Here is a 23131-nt window from a genome sequence, read left to right as displayed (position 1 = left end):
CGAAGTTGAGATGTTTCTGAAGAGAGCAGCAGGTGCTCTCTTAACATGGCCTCTGATGGTGCTTAGGTTGTCTTGCAGAATGTGGAATCCGGGGTGCGAAGCTTGTGTTGCCCTATGAGAAGCCAAGTTCCGACCACCAAAATGTGAGTCAACCGTACTCAGAGGAGGTAATAAATCAAAGTTACCGAGTTCCCGGAGCAGCAGGTGATCTCCTGACATGGCTGTGCGAAGCTTGTGTTGCCCTATGAGACTCCAAATTCCGACCACCCAAATATGGGTCAACCGTAACCGACCTCCGAGTTCCGGGACCCGGGAGTCGACAAATGAATATCTGATGACCAGCGAGTCAACCTTACTCAGAGGAGGTAATAAATCACAGTTACCGAGCTCCCGGAGCAGCAGGTGATCTCCTGATATGGCAGTAAGATAGCATTTGTCAGTATTTTAAGTTTCATGGTTTATGTTTCGTGATTATGGAATCAGGTGTCAGGGACTCGGTATTCAGAACAGTGTTGAGTCCCAGGTCATGAGCTCCGAGTCCCGAGTCCCGAAACCCACACCCAGCAGTTGCCGAGCTCCGGGTTGCCGAACCCCGACCTCCGAAATTCGGGACTTGGGACTCGGGGTTCGGCACTCGGGACTCGGAGCTCGTGACCTGGGACTTGACACTGTTCTGAATACCGAGTCCCTGATCCCCGATTCCATATTCACCCAACATAAACCATGAAACGCAAAATACTGACACATGCTATCTCCAATGGTCTGGATACCCTGACACCAAACACAGTTGCCGAGCTCCGGGTCTCCGAACCCCGACCTCCAAAATTCGGGACTCGGGACCTGGGTGTCTGGGACTCGAATGTGAGATTTTTGAATGCATAGAATATGTTACATCTTGTATACAATGAAGAGTGAATGGGACTACACTCCTTTGCCTTTCCTCAATTTCTCTAACATGTCAGTGTACATCTTCACCTCTCCCATCTTAGCTTCGATGCCCTGATCTTGCTCCTCCAGCAATGCTTCCATGCGTTCTTTGATGAATCTCAGTCCCATGAGTGGTGGAGTTGAAGTGTTTTTCAACTTCTCTGGAAGTACCAAAGCATCATCCTCAACATTAAGCTGAAACAGATAAGTCATCAATCAAGGTAATTCAGCTGACATCTTACCGCCCAATACTGGTAGTGAGAGATGCAGGAAGCCATTATTTCATCCCACTGCCATGGTTGATCAGGGATCCAGTTGTTTCCCCTCCACCATGGACATGTATATGCGAACACAATCCGGGACGGATGTCCTGCAATTGGCTCATCATGAAATGAAAGGAGGTGGAATGAAAAGACGTCGTCCGGAACCGTGTTCCAGGTCAGCATGGGATACAACTTAAGGATATAAGCGACAGGGACCGGAAGAACCGACATGATATTCTGTGAAGCGGAGTACTGCAGGAGTGGTGTGACAAATGTCTGCTCAAATTCTTAGCATTGACCAACAAAGTCATCAGGGCAGTGGTAACATACATTCATCTCCCATTGCAGCCCGGCTTTAAAATACTTGATCCGGTCAGCAGATAGACCATTGTTGGCAGCTTCCGTCCGATATTGAGAGATGATTGCACGGATGCACGATCCAGCCATTGCCAATGTGCAGGAAATAGTTGCAAGGCTCAGTTTCAGAGGTCGGTAATGGCTTCCGGGATTCAGAGTGCCAGAAGTGGATGCATGAGATGCAGACATGGCTAATACAGGACTATGGCGCTGGCAATACAAGTGAAAGATGGTCAAGATGTGAAGATAAGAATCACTGATGGATGGATATGAAATTAAAACTCCGACATGGGCTGACCCAGACAATTCCCAGGCGTCAATTATGTATGTGGAAAAAGGGACTTCATGAGAAAACAATGTTCATTCATCTCCAGCCTCTATCAACACGTTTTGTAGGTCTTGAAAAGCTGCCTGCGCATCCTGTGCCAGCAATGAATACATGTGGGATTGCCTTCCAGCGTAGCATCCGTGACCTGGAAGTCGTTTCTCCAATGATTCCTGCATGTGCTCGCCCCATATCGTTGTTTTCCACAAAAAGAACTTACATGTCCAATCCATCTCCAATGTGACCAATAGCATTTCTTCCCTCCATCGATCCCGTAGTGCCTTTGCCCTCAGCCAATGGACTCGGTAAACTTGGCATGGGTCCAGTCAGGTAACCGCAGGATATGACATGCAAGCGGGAACTCACATTCTTCATTCCACGATTGATCAGGACCCCTGAGGTCAACTTCAACAGACCAAAACCAAGCCAAAGATTCATTTCGTTGACCTCGGGCATTTGGGTCGCCCACTGCAGTGCTGATTTTGAGTTGCTTGCGAAGCAGGGGTTTGTATTTCTGAAGCTGGTCTTGCCCCGGCTCAAGTTTCATCATTTGCTTCCTTGTCTTTGTATATATGCTGGCATGGAGGGAGACTGCCTGCTGCACCGACGTCACCTGGGACCAAGCTCGAGTTTTCAGGGCCTGGGAATTGGCCTGCCTAACGGTTGTTCAGAACAGGATGGCCTTGTTGCAAAGGTAAATGCGGAGATTGTGAAGGCCATCATTGGCCTGCCCTTCATGAAGCGACATCTCCAGGGGAATCAGATCCTCTGCCATGCATCGTCTGCATCTATCAACCCTCAGGTTTGATGGCAATGGGATTACAGTTAGCTCGGGAGAGTTTGTCCATGTGTGAGATGTCTCTGTGAAATCCGCCGGGTCATCATCGAGATCATCTAGAATGTCTACGTCCAAGTCTTCAGGTTCATCATCTGCATCAAATCCCTCCCCGAGATGTGTTAGAGCAGACCGAGCAAATCCATCTATCTGGCCTTGGAGCTGATCTCTTTGATGGGCGATGTCTAATCTCTGTGTCTCGGTGGATCTTCTTCCGATCCTTCGGACCTCGATGAGCAATGCAATCTGAGCCTCTTCAATTGCTAACCCTGTTGATATCCATGTCGCCACAGATCTCCGAGAGGGTGCTGCATTGCGGGCATTACCCTCCTCTAACAATCTAAGCTCGATCTCCTTCTTGCTAGGTGCTGAGTGCAATATTAATTCAGACCTCGACGGAGACAATGGAACTCAATGTACCCTTTTTGATATTGATCTCATATTCATCCATGGCTGAAGGATCATTCAATCTGCTTGACTGAGCTATCCTCTCCCTGGCTAACCATTCTGTCTTCAAATGTAAGGGTGCTGCTTCATCGAGTCTGTCGAATGCCTTTCCACTTTCTAAGATACCATTCCTAGCCAGTTTGTATTTCCGGCATAGAGTCCTTTTCATGCGAATCATCTTGCAGAAATTGGAGTCATTCATCTGATAATCAAGGCATTCCTTTCGGTGGGGAGATGACATTCCCCGAGCAGCAGGGGAGATCAAATTGAGCCGTGCCCATAGCGTCTCCATGATCTCTCCATTGATCTGACCAATGCCTTCAATAAAGTTAGAAGCATATCGGACATAGCAGCTGTCCTGATGGCCATGAACGTGCCATAACCCAATTCCGGGAATGATGGTTAGTTGTGGTGCCATTTCTAGAAATCAACTTCGATCCACCCGAACCTGAAAGTGTTTGTTGTATTGACAATTAATATCATAGAAGGTGACAGCCCTGGTGATGCCTTCCATGTTGTGCCGGGAAGCCTCGCAAAGGGCATAGTCCATGTTCATTTGTCTGCAAGTGACCCATGGTTAACTTGTGAATGGGGAATGGTGGATGTGGCTTGCCTTTCGCCTTTCTGAAAATCCACCATGGAGTGAGGGACAAAGCAACCATGTCTGGCACAGGCAACTCCCCCGATACCGGTGGACTCCAGCTTGTGCCGAGCAGCATTAGCTTGATTTACTGCCCGGTGATTGTTGCAGCTTGATTTTTCCACTGTGTCAGCAGCCTCTGCCAGATGCATTTTATACCTGTCCTTTCCTACCATGAATCCAAGCCCATCGGACAGCCAAACTTCATCGAATGGCTTAATGGGATGCAGATGTTCGGCTTTGAAATTTCCGTCCATCACAAATGACCGGGTGTATTTCCAGCTTGGATCCCTAGTATTATTATGGAGGCCACATAGGTTGAGAATAGGACTCACTCATCAAGAGATTCATCCTCTGACAACAGCACATTAATCCCAGGCTGAGGACATGCCGGGCAAAATAATGCAAGTTCTCCTGTGCTCGGGTTATCAGAACGATGGCCAAAGCCATGCCATTTCATTGTCTTCAACTGCCTCCACTGTCGAGCAACCCTCATGAGCTCTCTGTATCTGTCCTTGCAATGTGCTTTGTCAATATGATGTCCAGTAGATCATGAGGGTAAGGCATTACTGGAACAAGGTGTGGAAACATGCTGGAGGTCATTCGCTGGAGCTTGCTGTAATAGTTCATCGCCGAGGTGCCGCATTCAAGGCTGTCCAGTAGAAAATCATTGAGCACTCTGAAGGTGAACACAGTCTTTGGCCTGTTAAAAGATGCAGGGAAAAATCTGTGTCGAAACATTTGAATGTCCAGACTCATGGCATTCGGACATTCACAGCATCGAACCTCCAGGCGATGAACTCTGGACTTGTCCACGATGACCATGGTGTTTTCCTTTGGCGGGAACTCGGGTCCGGACACAAATGGCAGATCTTCAGGCTCGAGCAGGTCTTCGGGTTCATCTTCTTCAAACAAATTCCACCGATCGGTGACCGCCGGACATTGTTTGCCATCATGGCCAAGGTATATAATGAGTCCCACATGAGCTAGACAACTCCGCTCGAAGAATTGCCCATTCCATTGACTGATCCAGTGGAAAGGATTGCTACGATGTTGACTCCTGCAACAGCCCGTGCAATAAAGTGGCTCACCAAGACAATCTTGACATTTGTACACCCCATCCTGTTGGCAGATGATGCATCTCCTGTCTTCGGGTGGAGCTTCTCGATCGAGGAGGTGATGTAGATATGATTCCTGCCTTGGCAGCCATTGCCTGAGGTAGTCATTTTGACTCTGTATTTTGAATGCTTAGCCATAGTTTGAATGACACTCCAACATTGTACATGAACTTGCCATGGTTTTTGGGAGTTGCAAAGGCTCAAATGAGCCTTGGTCCTGCTCGTAAGTATTGTCAGGAAAGTCTTCCCAAGGAGGTGGTGCCTCAACAGGCTGAATTGTTGGTGATTCCGGGGGAGAGTTAGGCATGGACCTGTAGGCATGTCGCCTCGTGCTTGCAAGTGGGACCTTGACCCAAGTCTTCCTACCTTTGCTGCCCCTTGCTTCCACCCTGTGAGATTTTTGCACTGGGGTGCATCTACCTATCTTCATCTTGTTTATTAATGTTGCAAGCAAGGCATCAGCTCAGGTGTAATGAATTGTTATTGCAATATGATGCGGTGCAGTCCTGTTGGCTTATTACAAATTCATTCCCATTAATGGCTCAGGGTCCAATATGGGCCGATTAACCTATCATTAGGCTTTGCTCAAAGTTCAACTTCGCACAATTCATTAATACTTTCACCTTGAAAATCCTTAGCCATTTCTGCATTCTGATTCACTATGGCAAGAACAGGTCATTCCACCAACACGACTTCTGGAAGACACAGGATGCGTCACCCACAGTCTCAGAAGCTCACAGACAAGGAGATTTTGGAGTTGAAGAACTACCTTCCTGAGTGAACTGCTGCCAAAAGGAGTGAGAGACAAGCGATTTTCACTGCCATAGCAAGGGTGGCCAGGTTGTTTGCTCCGAAGTTGGACCAAAAACAATGGAAAAAGAGGAAGCAGGTGAGGCTTCTTTGTTGTGTTGAAAAACTAAATTTTTAACGTCACATTCTTTCATCAACTCTTAGGTGTACAAGACTTGGTTGTTCAACAACAAGAAAAAGAAGGAAAGGAAGGACATGATCAAGTATGGGAGGAAATGGACGCCCAGGATGGTGGTCTACCAGCAAAAACGCGAAGAGGTGCTGAAGAGGATTGAGGACGAGTCCGGGGTAAAGCCAGGAGATCCTGGTATGTTCAAACATTATCAGGCGGCGGTGAAGAGAGTCATGGCTGAATTGGACGACGACGAGTTGGAGAAGGCTAAAGAAACAGCCGAAGAGTGGTCCAACAACTGTCCGCCTCTGGAGATACAAGCACAAGTCGCTCGTAAGAAGGATCCGGCATATATGGAGCACTTTTCGAACGAGATGTGGAGGCAATGTGGGATGAGAGTGTTTGTGATGTCAGCTTGGAAGAATGAAAAGGGCGAGGTGCTGTTCGGGATGTGAGTACATTTATCCATCGACGGAGATTTTTCGTCTCAAAATATTCATGCAGGCATGATGATAATGAGGCCTTAGGAGATGGGGACAGCTTCATGAAGACGAAGGACTGGGAGGACATTGAGCCAGTGTGGCAGGAGTATGCGCAGGAACAGTTCGGTGAGTGTGTGAACCATGTATACCAGATTGAACATTTTGAGCATCACAATGATAGGTGCCGGGGCACGGGATGGAGGACGTCAGGTCAAGGGAGGTTGAAAACGAATTCGAAAACCAGCCTTCGAACTCGAAATGGATGGGGAGGGTATGCCACTCCTTCCGGACATCACCGACACCAAACTTGAGGAGAAGAAGGCCATAGTAAGGGCCTTTCTTACATCGCACTATCGTGAGTTTGTCGTCGCATCACCTGACAAATTGTTCAATGCATGGACAAAGGGATATGCTCCGGGAAGGACAAGGCGGTTGTGCCATGGAGTGCCATTGTACAAAGTCAGGATGACTTCGTGGCCCGGACGTATCTTCCGGCGGATGTTGACTTGAAGGAACCTTCGAAGCTGCAAATTTGGGACACTACTACCTTGCTCCAGTTTTGGCTCGCTCGGCAAGAAACAGGCGAAGGGCCCACATTTCTGTTCAAAGCATGGAAGAACGAAGATGGGGACATGGTACCATCTGTCATATCTGGCAACTCGCCCTCTCCTCAGACTCGTATAGTGAGAAGGCAACAGAGGGTTACCATCCGAAGGCCTCGGGAGTCATCGACAGAAGCCGAGAGTGATAAGGAGAGTTCCACTCATCATACGGAGCATAATGTGGATGATGACCTGGCTGACGGGAGACCTCCGCTGAAGAAGCCCAGGACGGGAGGTCCTACACCCAGAGGGCCGGCAGTCCCACGTTCAATTCCAAAGCCTCGCCCGGCCAAGCCAGCCAAAAAAGGTGCATTACTGACATCACGATTGGGAGACCTCCTCGCTGGGTTAACTGACAACGCGACGGGCGAGGTTAGAGATGATGTCGAAATGGAAGAGAGTATCACACCGCCGGCACAGAAAAGGAGGAGGGGCACTTGAGTCACTGTTGAACCATCCACGAGGACGACCCAGAGTAAGTTGCAAATGCCAGTAGACAGTACACCTAGAGTAACCAGAGCACGGGGACGCACTTAATGTACATATATCTTCCTGCCTTCATGTGTAATGTCATAAGTGCTATTATGTATATGTCAAAGTACTAACAATCAAATTGTAATTGCCAAATGCCAAATCTCGAGTACCAAGGCCCGAGTACCGAACCCTGAATACTGAAGCCCGAACGCCGGTCACTGAGTACCAAGGCCTGAGTACCAAACACCGAGTACCAAGCCCCGAGGCCCGAGTTCCGAGCCCTGAGTTCCGAGCCCCGAGTACCAAGCACCGACTACCGAGCCCCGACTGCCGAGCCCCAACTACCGAGCCCCAAGTACCGAGCCCCAAGTACCGAGCACAGAAAACCTGGCAGCGAGTACTGGGTAGGTAGAGTATACAAGTACCAAGGACTACCTACTGAGTAGTACTGCAATGTGTCTACTATCAGACATTGATCAATATTTACATGTTACTTGAGTCCTCAAAGGCCTCAATGAGGGTATCCAATACCTTCAGCATTTCGGAGGTTGACTCCCTTACCCTTTGCATCCTCCGGAGGTCCGCATCTGCTTTCCGCAGTTTGTCGCATGTTTCAGCCCATGCCATCCTGAATGGTCTGTCAGCCTCAAGAATTTGGGCTACTGTAGGGGCAGGAAGATTTCCATGACACTGTTCGTAATCTCCCAGGCGATCTACAATTGATTGAACTTGCAGGATATTAGCAGAGATAAATAATCAACTGTTGTATACTTACTTTCAGCTTTATCATAAGATCCGATTGGCATGAACTCCTGAACCATGGCACGCAGGGCTTCATTGTTGAGTTCCGGCTCGGGCGATTGACGTTCGGGAGTTTCTGACATAGCTTAGGAGATAGCATGAGTAAAGCACATGAAATGATATGAATATACCTACAAGGTATGGGTGCACCTGGTACACCCGGAGTGGCCGGATCAGGCTCCGGAGTTGATTCATTCACTGGGTAAATGCCATGAAAGGTGACCATGGGATTGAAAGAGTAATCTCACCAGCCATAGGAAAATCGGGTATAACCGGAGCATCATCAGACGAAATCAAGGTATCCTCCGGACCAAGATACAAGTCCAGGTCATCGTACAGGGCCAGTCCATCTGCCAGAGCCGGAGATGATGGATCTGGAGATATGTGATGAATTTGCACATGTAAAATATGTACATTTGAATTGGAAAACATACCGGGAATTACATTCAACACATCCAAACCACCAGACGATCCAGAATCAGAGTCTAACTCATCATCCGGCCCAAGGTATATATCATCTAATGGATCTGAACCATGTCAGATCAATTGACTGAAATCAGAAAAAACAAAACATACCAAGGGACATCCGGGACTGGGAGGACTCATCCACATCCATTGAAGTAAATTCAGTGACCGGAGGGTCATGAAATCTGACCCCAGGTTGAGAGCTCATGATATCTGATGAGCTGATGCACTGATGAACTGATTGATAACTGATAACATCAAAGTTCAACACATGGCCGGCGATTGCCGAAAGTTGAACAATGACCAAACAAACACAAACAATCAACGAATTTTCAACATCGTCCTTCAATTGTATTGTTTCTTTGAAACTTTATTCTATTGATAACAGATTTCACCCTGCTTTCAACATTCTCACATCTGTCAACTCCATCCAAATGTCTACTCAAGTTCAATCTTCATTGGCCAACCTCAAGGCATCCACTGCTCAACTTGTGGGCATCATTGCCGGTGCCCGGCACATCCCGGCCGGCTCTGTGGACGTCCACCTTGTTCTAACAAAGCAGGTTACCACTCTTTTGGTATGTTGAACTTATTAAATTAGTGTAACATTAATGTTTGTAATGTCCGGGTAGGCTGACATCATCCGGTGTAGAAACAACAATACTGAGAGGAACAAAAGATGCTCCTGACAGTATCTATAAATGTTGAAAGGTCGTGCGTTGCCTAGTCTGCGTTACTTGAGGAGACAAGTGCGTTCGACCCTAAAGGGGAAGCGAGTACAGCAAAGTTCTAGAGGTATGCGCCTCAGTGAAGCGCAAGAAAGCGCAGGTGCGCGCAAGGCGCAGGAACACGCGCGCGTATAAGCGCGAAGCGCGGGAAAGCGCGCGCGGGTATGCGGAAATTGATAAAGACTAAGCTTAAGCGATAATATGATGCAAGGTAGGAGAAGAGAGATGCAAAGTGTGGACAAATAGACTTCTACTATATTCTGCTAAGTAGTAAGTAAGTGATAACTAGTAATTGGGAGGTAAAAGTCCGGTAAAGTGTAGTATGTACTGCTGGCGCTTATATAGCGCACCTAAGCGCGGTCATGCGGAGCCGAAGCGCTACCGAGTAGGTATGTAAAAATATATATGAGTGAGAAACTATGATAAAAATAAAGGTGGAACTATGCTAATAAAGGAAATGGAAATATACGTACTAGGGAGCTTGGTGGACAGTGGATGGATGCATCTGAATGGCTGGCGCTATAGGGCGCGCAAGCGCGGGAACGCGCGCGCGCATACATCGTGAAGCGCGGGAATGGTGCGCGCATGGTGCGCGTTGCGCGGGAAAGCTGCGCCTCATATAGAGATAGCTGCGGGTAGTGCACAGAGTGACACTACAAGTTCATGCTATGTACTTCCTAGTGTAAAGCTGTCATATCAGACCATGAGACACACGAGTCTCTACACCGGGCCCATGAGAAAGGGGAGTACATCCCTGGAATTGTGGTGTCCTGCTCTAAGGAGCTGATGAGGGTGTGTTCTATGACTCCCTGGGCATTGCCCAACTGGCACAGCATTGGCCACGATGACCCCCGGGTGGCTAGACACGCCTGGCGCAAGCAAGTCCATGCCTGGGAGGCATTGGGTGACAATTCCTGTGATCTCCCTGTTGTCCCTAACTGTTTCCACTGGCCCACTCACTGTCAACCTTCCGTCTGCACCTGTCCCTTCACCTGCACTTGTCCCTTCCCCCACCCCCGTCATTCCCTCACCTCCGGTCGTCGCCGGACCTTCCGGCAAGACGACCCCCGAGGTCCGGGACAAAGGAAAAGGTAAGGCCACCTCCGTCGACCTGTCGCCGGAAGTTGGGGGGAGCAACAAGAGGAAGTCTCCAATGATTTCGGGACACTCCTCCCAACCTCCAAAGTCGGCGCTGAAGGCTCACAAGCGTGTCAAGTCAACTCAACTCCCCAAGTCGAAGCCGTTTGTGGAGTCGGAAGATGATGAGGACCCAATTGTTCAGGTATGTGTTCTGGCTGATTTGTGACATGCTCTCAATTTGTTGCAGCCGATTTCGCATGGAGTGCCGGAGGTCGTCCTTCCCCAGCGCACCATTGTGGTAAGGAAGCCCCAGTCGCCTCGGTCACCCAGTTCCCCCGAGAAGCAATCATTTGGGCCTGCTTCGGTAAGTTTGCATTTTTCGTTTGGACTTTAAATATATGCTCATGTGTCCACAGCTGACTGCCGGCAGTCGTCCGGAGGTTACGGTGAGTCGTTTGGACATGTCCGGACCTCCCATGTATAATTCCCACTCATTCCCATTACATTAGAAATCTCCCATCAGTCGTCCATCTCCCATCAGTCATCCGGAGGCTCGGGTAAGTCCTAGAAGTTTTCCAGAAACTCATGTGTATTAACAATCTGTCAGGCAACCTCCGGCAGGCATCCGGAAGTTGAGGAGGAGTCCTCCGATGATACTTCCAGTGCTTCGGATGGTGACCTGCTGGCCACTACCACATTTGATATCACCATTCCCGGTGTAGGGATTCATTTCTGGCTGGGCTTGTAGAGACTGTTTTTACCTTACCTTATGTTGGCACTTTTGTAGCTTACATAAGCAAGCAATCTTTTCACCAGTTACCAGTATGAGTCAGAGTGCTCAGCAAGTTTTCATGATATTTCCTCTACTCTGAGCCTTGAGCCTGGTCCAGAAACCCTTTAGGGTCGAATAGCAGCTAGGTTCTGCAAGACCCAACACATTGTTCAGACTCACCATCTGAATTGTTGTACCTTCACCGGCCCAGTGAGTACTCAAATAAATTCCCCTTAGTCCATCTACTAACGGATACTACAGAACAACCCCTGCCATTATTGTGTCAAGGAAAATTGGCCCTGTGCGACTCGATTGGACAAGAGGTCCAGCCTCCCCTGCTTGTCTTGCATCCGCTGCTCCACCAAGAAGATCAAATGCAACCCTGCATCTCTGGGATCCCCACCCAAACGGACCCGAGGGAAGTCTACCACCGGCTGGACACGTTCCAAGACACCTGCCCCTGCTCCATCCAATGCTCCGTCTCCCTCCCGGTCAAGGACCCGAACTCGTAGTCAATCTCGTGGCCCTTCCCGAACTCCGGCCATTCCTGCTGCAACCACACCCCAGGTGCAGTCATGTGGTCACAGCAAGACCATCACTACCAAGAAGACACCTGCACCTGCACCTGCACCTGTTCCTGCACCTGTCCCTGCACCTGTCCCTGCACCTGCGCCAGCTGGTAAGTCACCCATACTTTTGATGACCGGCTGACCAAATTTTTTACTTAGCAGTCAGGTCTTCCAGCATCGCAGTGCCTCGTGCAGCACTCAATGTTCCCATGCCGGATCTCCATTCCATGGCAATCGCGATTCGGGATGGTGCAGCTTGCATCACTATTCTTGAGGCTCGGGTGCAGGAGCAGGACACTAAGATTGATAACCTGCAACGCCTCCATGAGAGCCTCCGGCGCACAGTGGTCGACCGGCACCCATCATTTTCACTTCCGGACACACCAGCCGATGGAATAATGTTGCTTGGTCAAGGAGGTCCCCCCCATCCATGTCACCCCTCCCCTCCGCACTTTCCAACCTCATTGATTTGGACTTTTCAGTCATGCAACCTACACCCTTGACGCCTGAGCATGAATCTGCTGTGGTAGATCCCATGGTTGAGCCCACCCAAGTTCAGCCTGAGGGTCCACAATCCTCCGGCGAAATTGATCTCCCTGATGAACCAGGCAACCTCCTGCCAGAATCCCCCGGCGATATTGTGGTCCCTAATGAACCAGGTAACCTCCTGCCAGAATATGATTCTTCTGATGAGGAGATGGATGTTGAGGGAAAGGTTGATCTTCCTGGTGAGGAGCTTGACATGGCTACATAATTGCTCAGTGATAGATGTACATAAATGTTTTTCCATGCATGTTACCTATGCCACAATTGAATCATTCAATGATCACTCCCAATATCCAGAACTTGAAACTGCAGATTGAGGTAGATATCACCCGAAACCCGAACACCCGAATGTCAAATTATCAGTGCCGAACCCCGAGTCCCGGGTGCCGGGTACCGAGTCCCGACACCCGGAACTCAGGATTTGACATTTTAGATGAACGACATCTTCCAGACATGTTTAAATCAACCTATGTATATCTGTAAACATTTTACTAACCCACAAACCCCAAACCGAGATGTACCAATCCCTGAACCCCGAAACCCGAGAGTGCCGGGTCTTGGGTATTGGGTGTCCGGAACTCGGAACTTGGGAGAATTTGGGGAGATCAATACAATTTAATTTACAATCGAGTTGATTGACAACACATTGACTTACCCATGTTTGCAATATATTTTTGTTTAGACATACCGAGTTCCGAGTTCCGGACACCCGATACCCGAGACCCGAGACTGCCGGGTCTCGGGTTTCGGGTGTCTGGAACTCGGAACTGGGGAAAATTTGGGGAGATCAATACAATTTGATTCACAATCAAGTTGATTGACAACACATTGAATTAACAATGTGTTTGCAATATATTTTTGTTTAGACATACCGAGTTCCGAGTTCCAGACACCCGATACCCGAGACCCGAGACTGCCGGGTCTTGGGTGTCCGGAACTCGGAACTCGGTATGTCTAAACAAAAATATATTGCAAACACATTGTTAATTCAATGTGTTGTCAATCAACTTGATTGTGAATCAAATTGTATTGATCTCCCCAAATTTTCCCCAGTTCCGAGTTCCAGACACCCGAAACCCGAGACCCGGCAGTCTCGGGTCTCGGGTATCGGGTGTCCGGAACTCGGAACTCGGTATGTCTAAACAAAAATATATTGCAAACATGGGTAAGTCAATGTGTTGTCAATCAACTCGATTGTAAATTAAATTGTATTGATCTCCCCAAATTCTCCCAAGTTCCGAGTTCCGGACACCCGAGACCCGAGACCCAGCACTCTCAGGTTTCGGGGTTCGGGGGTTGGTACATCTCGGTTTGGGGTTTGGCACTGAAAATTTGACATATATATTTTTGTGAGTGTTGTGCTTCTGGTGTCCATGCTTAGAAATAGGATTTGTTGCACACCAGGGTTCAGGTGTGGGGTTTTTCCACTTCAGTCCTGGATTATTGGTCAATGCCACACATGATAGATTCATGTTTTTGTGCTTAGGGGTTTAGATTTGGTGGTTGATGGTAGGTATATGCACTGATAGTGTACATGTATCCTATGTGTTTGATTCGCTGGTGGCTACATCAGCTGTATGTCTTGATGGAACATATCTAGGCTCACCCATATATGTAATACACCCCCGTCGGCCCGCCCGTCTATGTATTATCCCCCACGTCGGCCGACCCGTCTATGTGATACATCCTATGTTGGCCCACCTGTCTATATAATACATCCTACATCGGCCCACCCATCTATATAATTATACCCCACCTCGGCCCACCTGTCTATGTAATAAATATTTTATAGCACCCTCAGCCCACCGGTCTATTTGATATCCCTTTCGTCGGCCCACCCGTATATGTAATACATTCCATGTCGGCCCACCTGTATATGTAATACACCCTACGTCAGCCCACCCATCTATGTAATATTCCCCTACCTCGGCCCACCCATATATGTAATACACCCACGTCGGCCTGCCTGTCTATATAACAATATTTGCCTTACATCTCTCTTCAGCCCAGCTGTCTATAATATCCTACTCTACATATTACCCAGATGGGCCCACCCATCTCCATGAATGATCATATTCCCCCGGCCCATCCGTCAACATTAAGGATATATGTATATATCATTGGCATACATGGGCCCACCCGTCTCCATCGGAAATAATATGTGTCCCGGCCCATCCGTCATCATCGAGAATATACACAACATGGGCCCATGATCAGCTGGCCTGTCTCATACGGGATATTATGGAGGTCGGGTGGCCCGTATAATACGGAATTTGTCACTGAAGGGGCTCATCATTCGCAAAATCGGCTCTTCTGCATACTTACTCCGTCTTCCCTCTTATCTATCCCATCTCCACCCAGTATTCCATGTTTCACTCCTCAAATCTTACACTGATCCTTCCCAATTCCACACCCACTCGCCTCCACTTCCTTTCGACCTCATCAACGACCCAGCCCACGATATCAAATCCATGCTGGACTGTCGCAAAATCGGCCACCATTACGAGTATCTCGTACAGTGGAAGTCCCTCCCTGAGTCTGAAGACTCGTGGCTTCCCCTTTCTGACATCCCCAATTTGTTCGACGAACTCGTCGAATGCTTCCATCGTCGTAATCCATGCTCCCCGCGCCCTCATACATTTGATATGAATAAAAACTATCATAATTCTACTCTTTCTACTGACAATCCTTCTCTTCCTTCATCTGCACAGGTCCCACCGCTCACTGCACCTTCCGCACCTCCTGAACCTCCTGCACCTGCCCTCACTGCCATTCCTCCCGCTGCTGCCCGTCCTCTGTCACCCATTGCCATACATGAGAGATTGAGATCTGAGTACGTGCCTCCGATGCAGACAACGACCTGTGGGGGTTGTGTCTCGCATCCTGCCGAAAGGCTCGACCTGTAGGCTCATCCTCACTCGCTCTAGAAGGGGGGATGATGTCACGGTCATGGTCACTCTACATAGTCCACGGCCATTCTACTTAGCTCACGGTCTCTTTACAGTATCAGCATTGTGCCGATGTACTCCGTTCTGTGCGGAACAGCTCATTCGGATATTTATGGACTTAGTATCTCACTGACACGTTTACTATACCCGGTCTCATTCCTATGTTTCACCTTACATTATCACGTTCTAGGTACTTATATGTGGCTTGGAGCTTTATACCTGTTTCTTCATCGAATCAACACCAGTACCTGGCCTCTCTTCTCCTCTCATCTCCCACTTGTCTCTGTCACTTGTTGAGCGCCCGTTACAGCTTGCAGCAAAGAAAAAACATGTTTGTGGCTTTCACTGGACCATCGCAAGTGTATGAAATACATAGACTTATTCAATATTGTTCAATATAGCCATATGCATCATGATTCCTGCACCAACTTTGTGATGTGAGCAGTATTTCTTCACTGCTTGCTTAGCATCAAGACTGCTCACCACATGATGCCATGCTCTGTTTGGAAGACACTTGGTGGTATTCTGCTCACACTGTCAATATAATTTATACTAAAGAATTTGCTGCTGGGAGCTCATTGAGTCTTTGCCTGCTGAACCTTCTTGTTTTGCATATTTTGACTGTAAATTGCATGCCAGTAGAAAAAAAATTGGTGACCAAAATTGGGACTGCTTACATAATCACCACCAAAAATTTTTATTGCAGATCCATGATCCTTTGACCTACTTGTATGCTAAAAATGAAAAAATTCCCTTATCACACTAAGATTGAGCTCACAACAGAGAGGCCTATTCTTAGTGTTGTGTTACAATAACATTTAGGCTCCTATTCATTTTTCCATCACTTACCTAAGTGGGCTGTCCGCACTATGTTTGCTATCTGTTATCTCTTATCAAGCGGGCTGTCCACCTTCTATCTTCTTATCTTGATAATAGGCAAGAGCACGGGTCTGGGTAACCCGTGCGGGTTGCGGGTATGGGTATCCCTGGGGTATGGGTAGGGGTCTGACATTAGCGTACCCATACCCGTACCCGTACCCCTGACACGGTGTAGAAACAACAATACAATGAGGAACAAAAGAAGCTCCAGACTGTATCTGTAAAAGTTGTAAGGTCGCGCGCTGCCTAGTCTGTGTTACTTGAGAAGCAAGTGCGTTCGACCCTATAGGGGAAGTGAGTGCAGCAAGGATCTAGAAGTGTGCGCTTAAGCGAAGCGCGAGAAAGCGCAGGAGCGCACAAGGTACAAAGGCGCGGGAACGCGCGCGCGTATTAGCGCGAAGCGCGGGAAAGTGTGCGCGCGTATGCGGAAATGAGAAACTAAGCTTAAGTAGTGATATAAAGCAAGATAAGAGATATAAGAGTGCAAAATGTAAAGGAATAGCTTTCTACTATATTCTGCTAAGTAGTAAGTGGGTAGTAACTAGTAAGTGAAAAGTAGGAAAAGTAGGTAAGTAATAGTATGTACTGCTGGCGCTTATATAGCGCGCCTAAGCGCGGTCAAGCGGAGCCGAAGCGCTACCGAGTAGGTATGTAAATATATATATGAGTGAGAATGCATGATAAAAATAAAGGTGGAACTATGCTAATAAAGGAAATGGAAATATACGCACTAGGGAGCTTGGTGGACAGTGGATGGATGCTTCTGGATGGCTGGCGCCATAGGGCGCGCAAGCGCGGGAACGCGCGCGCGCGTATACATCGCGAAGCGTGGGAATGGTGCGCGCATGGCGCGCGTTGCGCGGGAAAGCTGCGCGTCATATAGAGATAGCTGTGGGTAGTGCACAGAGTGACGCTACAAGTTCGTGCTATGTACTTCCTAGTGTAAAGCACCATATCACGCCATGAGAGGCATAATTCTCTACAACGGGTTTCAGATTATATTAGTACAAGTACTGATGACGGTCCATCAAATGAATGAAATTCGGACATATTGTACATGTCAAACTCTATTTACAAACATCAACGCAAAATGCTAGCACGCAGTGCACAAAACACAGCCCCTTCACTCACACCATGCACTCTGATACTACTGCTAAACGAGTCCCCAAGGTCTCTGCTAAAGCCCAAGCCGCACTAGAAGAAACTGCATCTAAAAAACACCAAGCTGATGTCAATGGAGATAGTGTGAGGAGAGTCGCCAACACTTGCCTTAGCCAGAAATCTTGACCTCTCATCTGAGAGAAGAACCACGTCCGTCTTGCTATTAAGCAGATCGTCTGTTTGGACTTAGACGGCTCGACTTATCCCAGTCGTAACAAAAGATTAAAGTCTTAACCATAACACCGCCATCCACGATATTCCTCAGTCACCACAACTTTGCCAACTCCTTTGATCGGAGCATTGAACTTAGGCGCACTACCACCTATCCCGCCTTTGAACACCATGACTACCAAAGAAACAGAAATCAAGATTGGTACTCCCCCAGAATTCGATGGAGACCACTGTAGCACTTGAGCTTGCGCTAGGCTCGTATTCAGCCATTTCACGCATCACATCAAAAGTCTGTCGCACGATATTCACTTCCCGATGCAACCTGATGCATATCCGCCAAACCTGATGCTGTGACCAGCGGACCCGATGTTTTTCCCGTGCACTTGTCCTATCTGTGTCTTGTCTTGTCAGCTAGCCCCACTAGGTGCATAGTTGATTATTTTGCACATTACTCACATTGTAGCCAGCACTATTACATGTTTTCCCATAGTCTGCAGCGCCTCGTGTTTATTTACATGTACATTGGACCCGAAATTCTTCGGCCACTACTTTCACCTATAGGATTCCGGATTTCTACGTACTTATATATATATTGGTTTCCACATAGCATATTCATCATCCAAGTAGTAGGGAGCCGTTTCCCAACGCTTTGTGGTCAAACCCGATATTTCGTAGTTCTTAGTTGACATTGTGAATATTACCGCACTTTCTATCTGAAACACCCGTCATTATCGGTATTCTGCATACCGCTCGCTATACCTGATGATCATTTCACAAACCTGATGCAAACCCACCGAACCCATACCTGAAACCTGCTAACCGCCAAACCCGAAAACATCAGCCGACACTTTGGCATCAGACTCATAATTATACCTTCGGATTCTGTTTCTCGCGCTCGGACTTTTGACAGTTTATCAATTGACTATCTATAGACTTATCCCAATAGCAAACCCCTCAGGTCGAACACACTTGTCTAGTAAGTATAGCAGACTAGGCTGTGCAAGACCACTACAACATTTTTATATTGCTGACACTTACTTCATATAGTATCAAGCATTGTTGTATCTTTACACCATGATGAATCGCACAGGTTCATGCTGAACCGTAACGTGTACCTTGATATCAATGATAAGATCTATAACAATGATAAGAAGAAAGTAATCTTTGCACTGTCATTCATGACCAAGGGCAATGCTGCCGCTTGGAAAGAAGACTTTATGGAAGCCGCCCAAGATCCCAAACGAGTAGGAACCTTGGGAAGTGCAATCAGATATGGGACATGGCTCGACTTCAAAGTAGCATTTAAAGAAGCCTTCGGAGCCATAGATCCAGCAGGAACCGCCATGTCCAAAGTCCGCACTGTTGAAATGAAAGGGGATCTCCAAACTTATATCTCCAACTATCAACTTCTCGCCCATAAAGCAGGGATAAAGGAGAACGTCACTAAAGTGGAATTTTTCCGTGGAGGCCTAGACAAAGGCCTCCATAATAACCTCTACCACACTGGAGAAAGTCTTGATGACTTCGAAACCATTGTTGCCACCTGCATCAACCTAGACAACATGTTTCAAAGGTTGAAGGCGATCCAGAAGTGGGAGAACCTGCAGTCCTTCCAGAAGAAGAAGAAATTCGGAAATTCCCACTACACCCCTCGCAGAGACGATGCCATGGAAGTAGACCAGCTTGAAATAGCCTGGCTCTCCGAACCAGAAGTAAGGAGGCATCTGAAGGAAGGACAGTGCTTCAACTGCCACCAAGTCAGACATTGCGCCAACAATATTGCATTTCATCCATGCAAAGAAAAGAAACAGAAAGCCCCTATCAGGAGGAAGACTGAGAAAGAGGAAGAAGAAAGCAGGGATCAGATGCCGCGGGAGGCCTTATCTCCCGATACTGTGTTCTTACTGTCAAAACTGATAAAAGAACCATGATAGGGAAGTTTAACATGGCCAGGCTTGCTAAACGTGACAAAATCTTGTTAGGATACCCATGGCTAAAAGCCCTCAACCCTGATATTAGCTGGTCAGAAGGGACACTATCACTCCCAGAAACCGAATGATCCCAAAGAATTGAACAAAGGGTTGACCACGCCAGAAAACGCAACAAACTCCCTCTTCTATTCCCATTCAACGAACCACCCAATCACTACTACCAAAAGACCCTCCACGTGGAAAGACTCTAGACTAAAGAAAGCGACACAGGTGAAGGTGGTTACTGTTGAAACCCCCTTACCCTCCGTACACTGGGGGAAGGGACCAATTTGCCCACGGATCAAAAATTGAACCCAGTGTGATCTCAGACAGACTCGGATCACCTTGAATTCTAACAGAAAATGATAACAACAATTTAATTTTTGTGTGCATTTTTCTTAGTTTATATCAGCTTGAGCTATATTGTCACATATGAATTTTGTTCAATATATACACACATTTTCACCACACATCACATTTACTCTGTGATATCTTTTTGTTCTGATTTTTCCCTGGGGTCACATGATGACCACATTTTCAATAAGTTATAAACTTACAGTTTGAATAAATTCAAACTGTAATTATTTTATGTCTATTCTTTTGTCATTAGAAGCAAGCTGAGATATTTTTGTCTGTAAATGCAAGCAAGATAGTACTTTAATTTTGATCGCATTCTAAACAACTATTAATTTATATCACCCTATGTTCTTCCTATGTCTATACTGTTGTTTCCCTTATTTATAATAACAAACACAGTATCAGTCAGGAGAAGAAAAATTAACAAAATGTGAGGATAATACATACTGTGTACTGTAAACAAAATTGGTGATAAGATAAAATCAGACTTATCTTTGTTGGTGAATGAAATTTTGACCAAAGTTGACATCGACAGTCGACAGTTAACAGTCAACAAATAAATCAACTGTTGACTGTTGACTGTCGACTGTCGATGTCGACTTTGGTCAAAATTTGATTCACCAACAAAGATAAGTCTGATTTTGTCTTATTATCAATTTTGTTTACAGTGCAAAGTATACACCATGACTACATAGGACATGCCAAAGTTTTGGCAAAATCAGCTGCAATGTCAAACTTGCAGCAATCCAACCTGTTCCGGCCCAAGCCAGGTCTAAATAAGCTGAGCCAAGCCCAGGCCCAGGTCACTGCCCTTGGGCTGCAAAGCTGAAGCCAGTGGCTCAAGCTGCAACTTGCAATTCATTTGCACTTGCTGCCTGCATGGAGATGATTGAGATATGACTCGGAGCTGTCCAGGCCGTCAGTACTAAAGTATTTGCACAGTGGTGGTAATTGAAGCTGATGGAAATGAAAATTGGAGGAATGACGAGACAAGTAAGTTTTGATCTGGAAGAATAATAGATTGCACGGAGGCAGGAACAAGGAGAACATTAGTATCTGAGGCTTTTGTGTCGGCCATTTTGAGTGCTCAACTGGTGTGAGAAAGAGGGAAAACAAGTTGAAATTTTCATTGCAAGAGACTCAAATCCCATGTCAGACAATGGCTTGCTTCTCTGAAAGAGTTGCATTGCAAACTTCTAAGTTAATGATCAATGATCTGTGAGGAACGGCAGAAGATTAGAATGCGACCCACCAAGACCATGGGGGTCAACAGACTTATTAGCACCATGTCACCACCCCATGGCTGTGCGCCTGTTAATAACACACCTTTTTTAGCAGTGTTATTAACAACCGACTTTTCGTCCGGCATGTTTGTGCCTGGTGATTGTCTTTTATTCATCCACATCTGACTCCTGAGACTCATTTGCATTCATTTTCACTTGTTCAATATAGTAGTTGCATTGATTTCACTTACATACTATGTATGTACATTGCTGACAACTGTCTACATACTATCTATCTGTGAAGTTGTGTACATTTACTTTTTGGCACTTCATTCATTTTCACATGCTTGAGCACACCTATGCTTGTCCCGAGTCTAGGGATGGATACTGCATAGGTGATTTCCCAAGCATGTACTGGTGGGTGGCTTCATGACGTGCAGTTGCCTTTTTGAGCAGAGTCACCCGTCACCTTGGTGGCGCACCAAAATCCTCATACATACATGCTGCATACTCATACATACCTCATGTGAGTCTTGCAGTGATTTGTAAGCACTACAAGGGCATGCACCATGCACTTTTGTTGATGAGGTTGCTGGCTACTTGAAACCAGGATTCAACCACATGACTCATCAGGGAAAACCTCCCACATGAACTTAGGATGAAGTAGAAAATTTTTGATAAGGCAGATAAACTACTATGTCTTAGAGCTAGATAAACATAAACCTGCTAGTGCTTAATAATTTCAGAATCATTATGCAATATTATAAAGCACTATCTAAGGTCCATGAAACTATACCTATCTACAATATTTAAGCATGAGATACCACCGGCTCGGGCACAATTGTGTCCACCACGTCATGCTGTGTCGCTGCATGGTGATAGTTTCGTCTCCTTTCTGTTTCCTATTTGCTCTTCTTCCATTCACTACTATGGCAATGTCTGCTTCATTTCATGGGGTCCAAGTCATTGGTCTTGATTGACAGAAAGAACTTTTTCTTTTTGGCAATACAACAGATTCATTACTACTCCAGAACTTGGAGACATTCACGTCAATGGCAACACCATCAATGTGTTCACATTCAGTGCGAACACTGCCTCAGCTAAAGACGGCATCTATCTATTGGATGCACGTACAACCATTGGTCTGAAAATGGGATGTTCGGTTCATAGCTATATAATAACTTGTTCAAAATTCCAAAGTGACCTGACACTCCTCAGCAAGCATATCCACATCTAAGATTCATTCATCAATATTAGTGTACTGTAAATGTCCTTCAAGTGTGCACTACCCGCAGACTCAGCATATCTCGTGGATCCATCATTATGGACATGCCCAATGTGAAATTACACTGTCCAACAGTCAGAAAAGAGTCTTGTCATCTGTGTATGACCACCACGGGCTTTTAAACCTGCCCATACTGTAGCATTTCACTCGATTCGGCACCACCTGTGACGTGTGACACACTACACCATTTCGTCGTCGCAGCATTTGAGGGTGTGACACATGACAGTACAGAAATTTTCGGCAAAAGTTAATTTCGACCATGTTAATTTTGATGGAATTTAAGGGTGGCGAAGAGGTTGCGCTGGCAGTCAAAGAAGAACTTGGGCGTGGAAGGAGGAGGCAAAAGGCAAACACATTGTACTCATGCTCATTTTGGCAACATCACGACAGCGAGTAGTACTAGTAGAATTTTTCGCCGTCTGTGACACTTCATAGGAATTTCGTCAATCCTTGATGTGACCCGTGACAAGCGTCAAATTTCGACCCGGCAGAATGGTCTGTGACACATGACAGATGAATCGAGTGAAATACTACAGTATTCCTCATCTATATAACAATTAACAAAAATTGTATTGCATTCTTCAAGGATGGTGTTTGTACACTGCAAGCAATGATTGGAAATGCCACGTCGAATTCGAAGAGCACACAGTATATCTCACCATGGCAGGGGTTCTCAAGGGGTTGCCGACCGGAACATCACTAATCCTGTACAGTATAGGACTGGCATTTGAGCCAGCACCATCATTTGAGCCAAACATCTACCACACACTCAACATTTGTTTAT

General features: G+C 46.8%; 2 protein-coding genes across 2 annotated transcripts; both read right to left on the bottom strand.

Annotated features, from left to right (window-relative positions):
- Positions 1–921: 921 nt before the first annotated feature.
- Positions 922–1736, bottom strand: F5891DRAFT_1188383 (uncharacterized protein; the record flags this gene model as incomplete). Its single annotated transcript, XM_041367002.1, has 3 exons — positions 922–1122; positions 1170–1466; positions 1521–1736. 3 exons carry the CDS (start codon positions 1734–1736, stop codon positions 922–924), a joined length of 714 nt encoding a protein of 237 aa, XP_041226454.1.
- A 171-nt stretch (positions 1737–1907) lies between these two features.
- Positions 1908–2461, bottom strand: F5891DRAFT_951611 (uncharacterized protein; the record flags this gene model as incomplete). The annotated part of the gene is made up of 2 exons (XM_041375057.1): positions 1908–2182; positions 2239–2461. Coding segments are annotated over 2 exons (498 nt in total), but the record flags the coding sequence as incomplete, so codon positions are not given.
- Positions 2462–23131: the final 20670 nt, after the last annotated feature.

Source organism: Suillus fuscotomentosus, assembly GCF_016647785.1.
Source record: "Suillus fuscotomentosus strain FC203 chromosome Unknown F5891scaffold_25, whole genome shotgun sequence".
NCBI classification, from domain to species: Eukaryota; Fungi; Basidiomycota; class Agaricomycetes; order Boletales; family Suillaceae; genus Suillus; species Suillus fuscotomentosus.
This window is presented reverse-complemented; position numbering and strand designations above follow the sequence as displayed.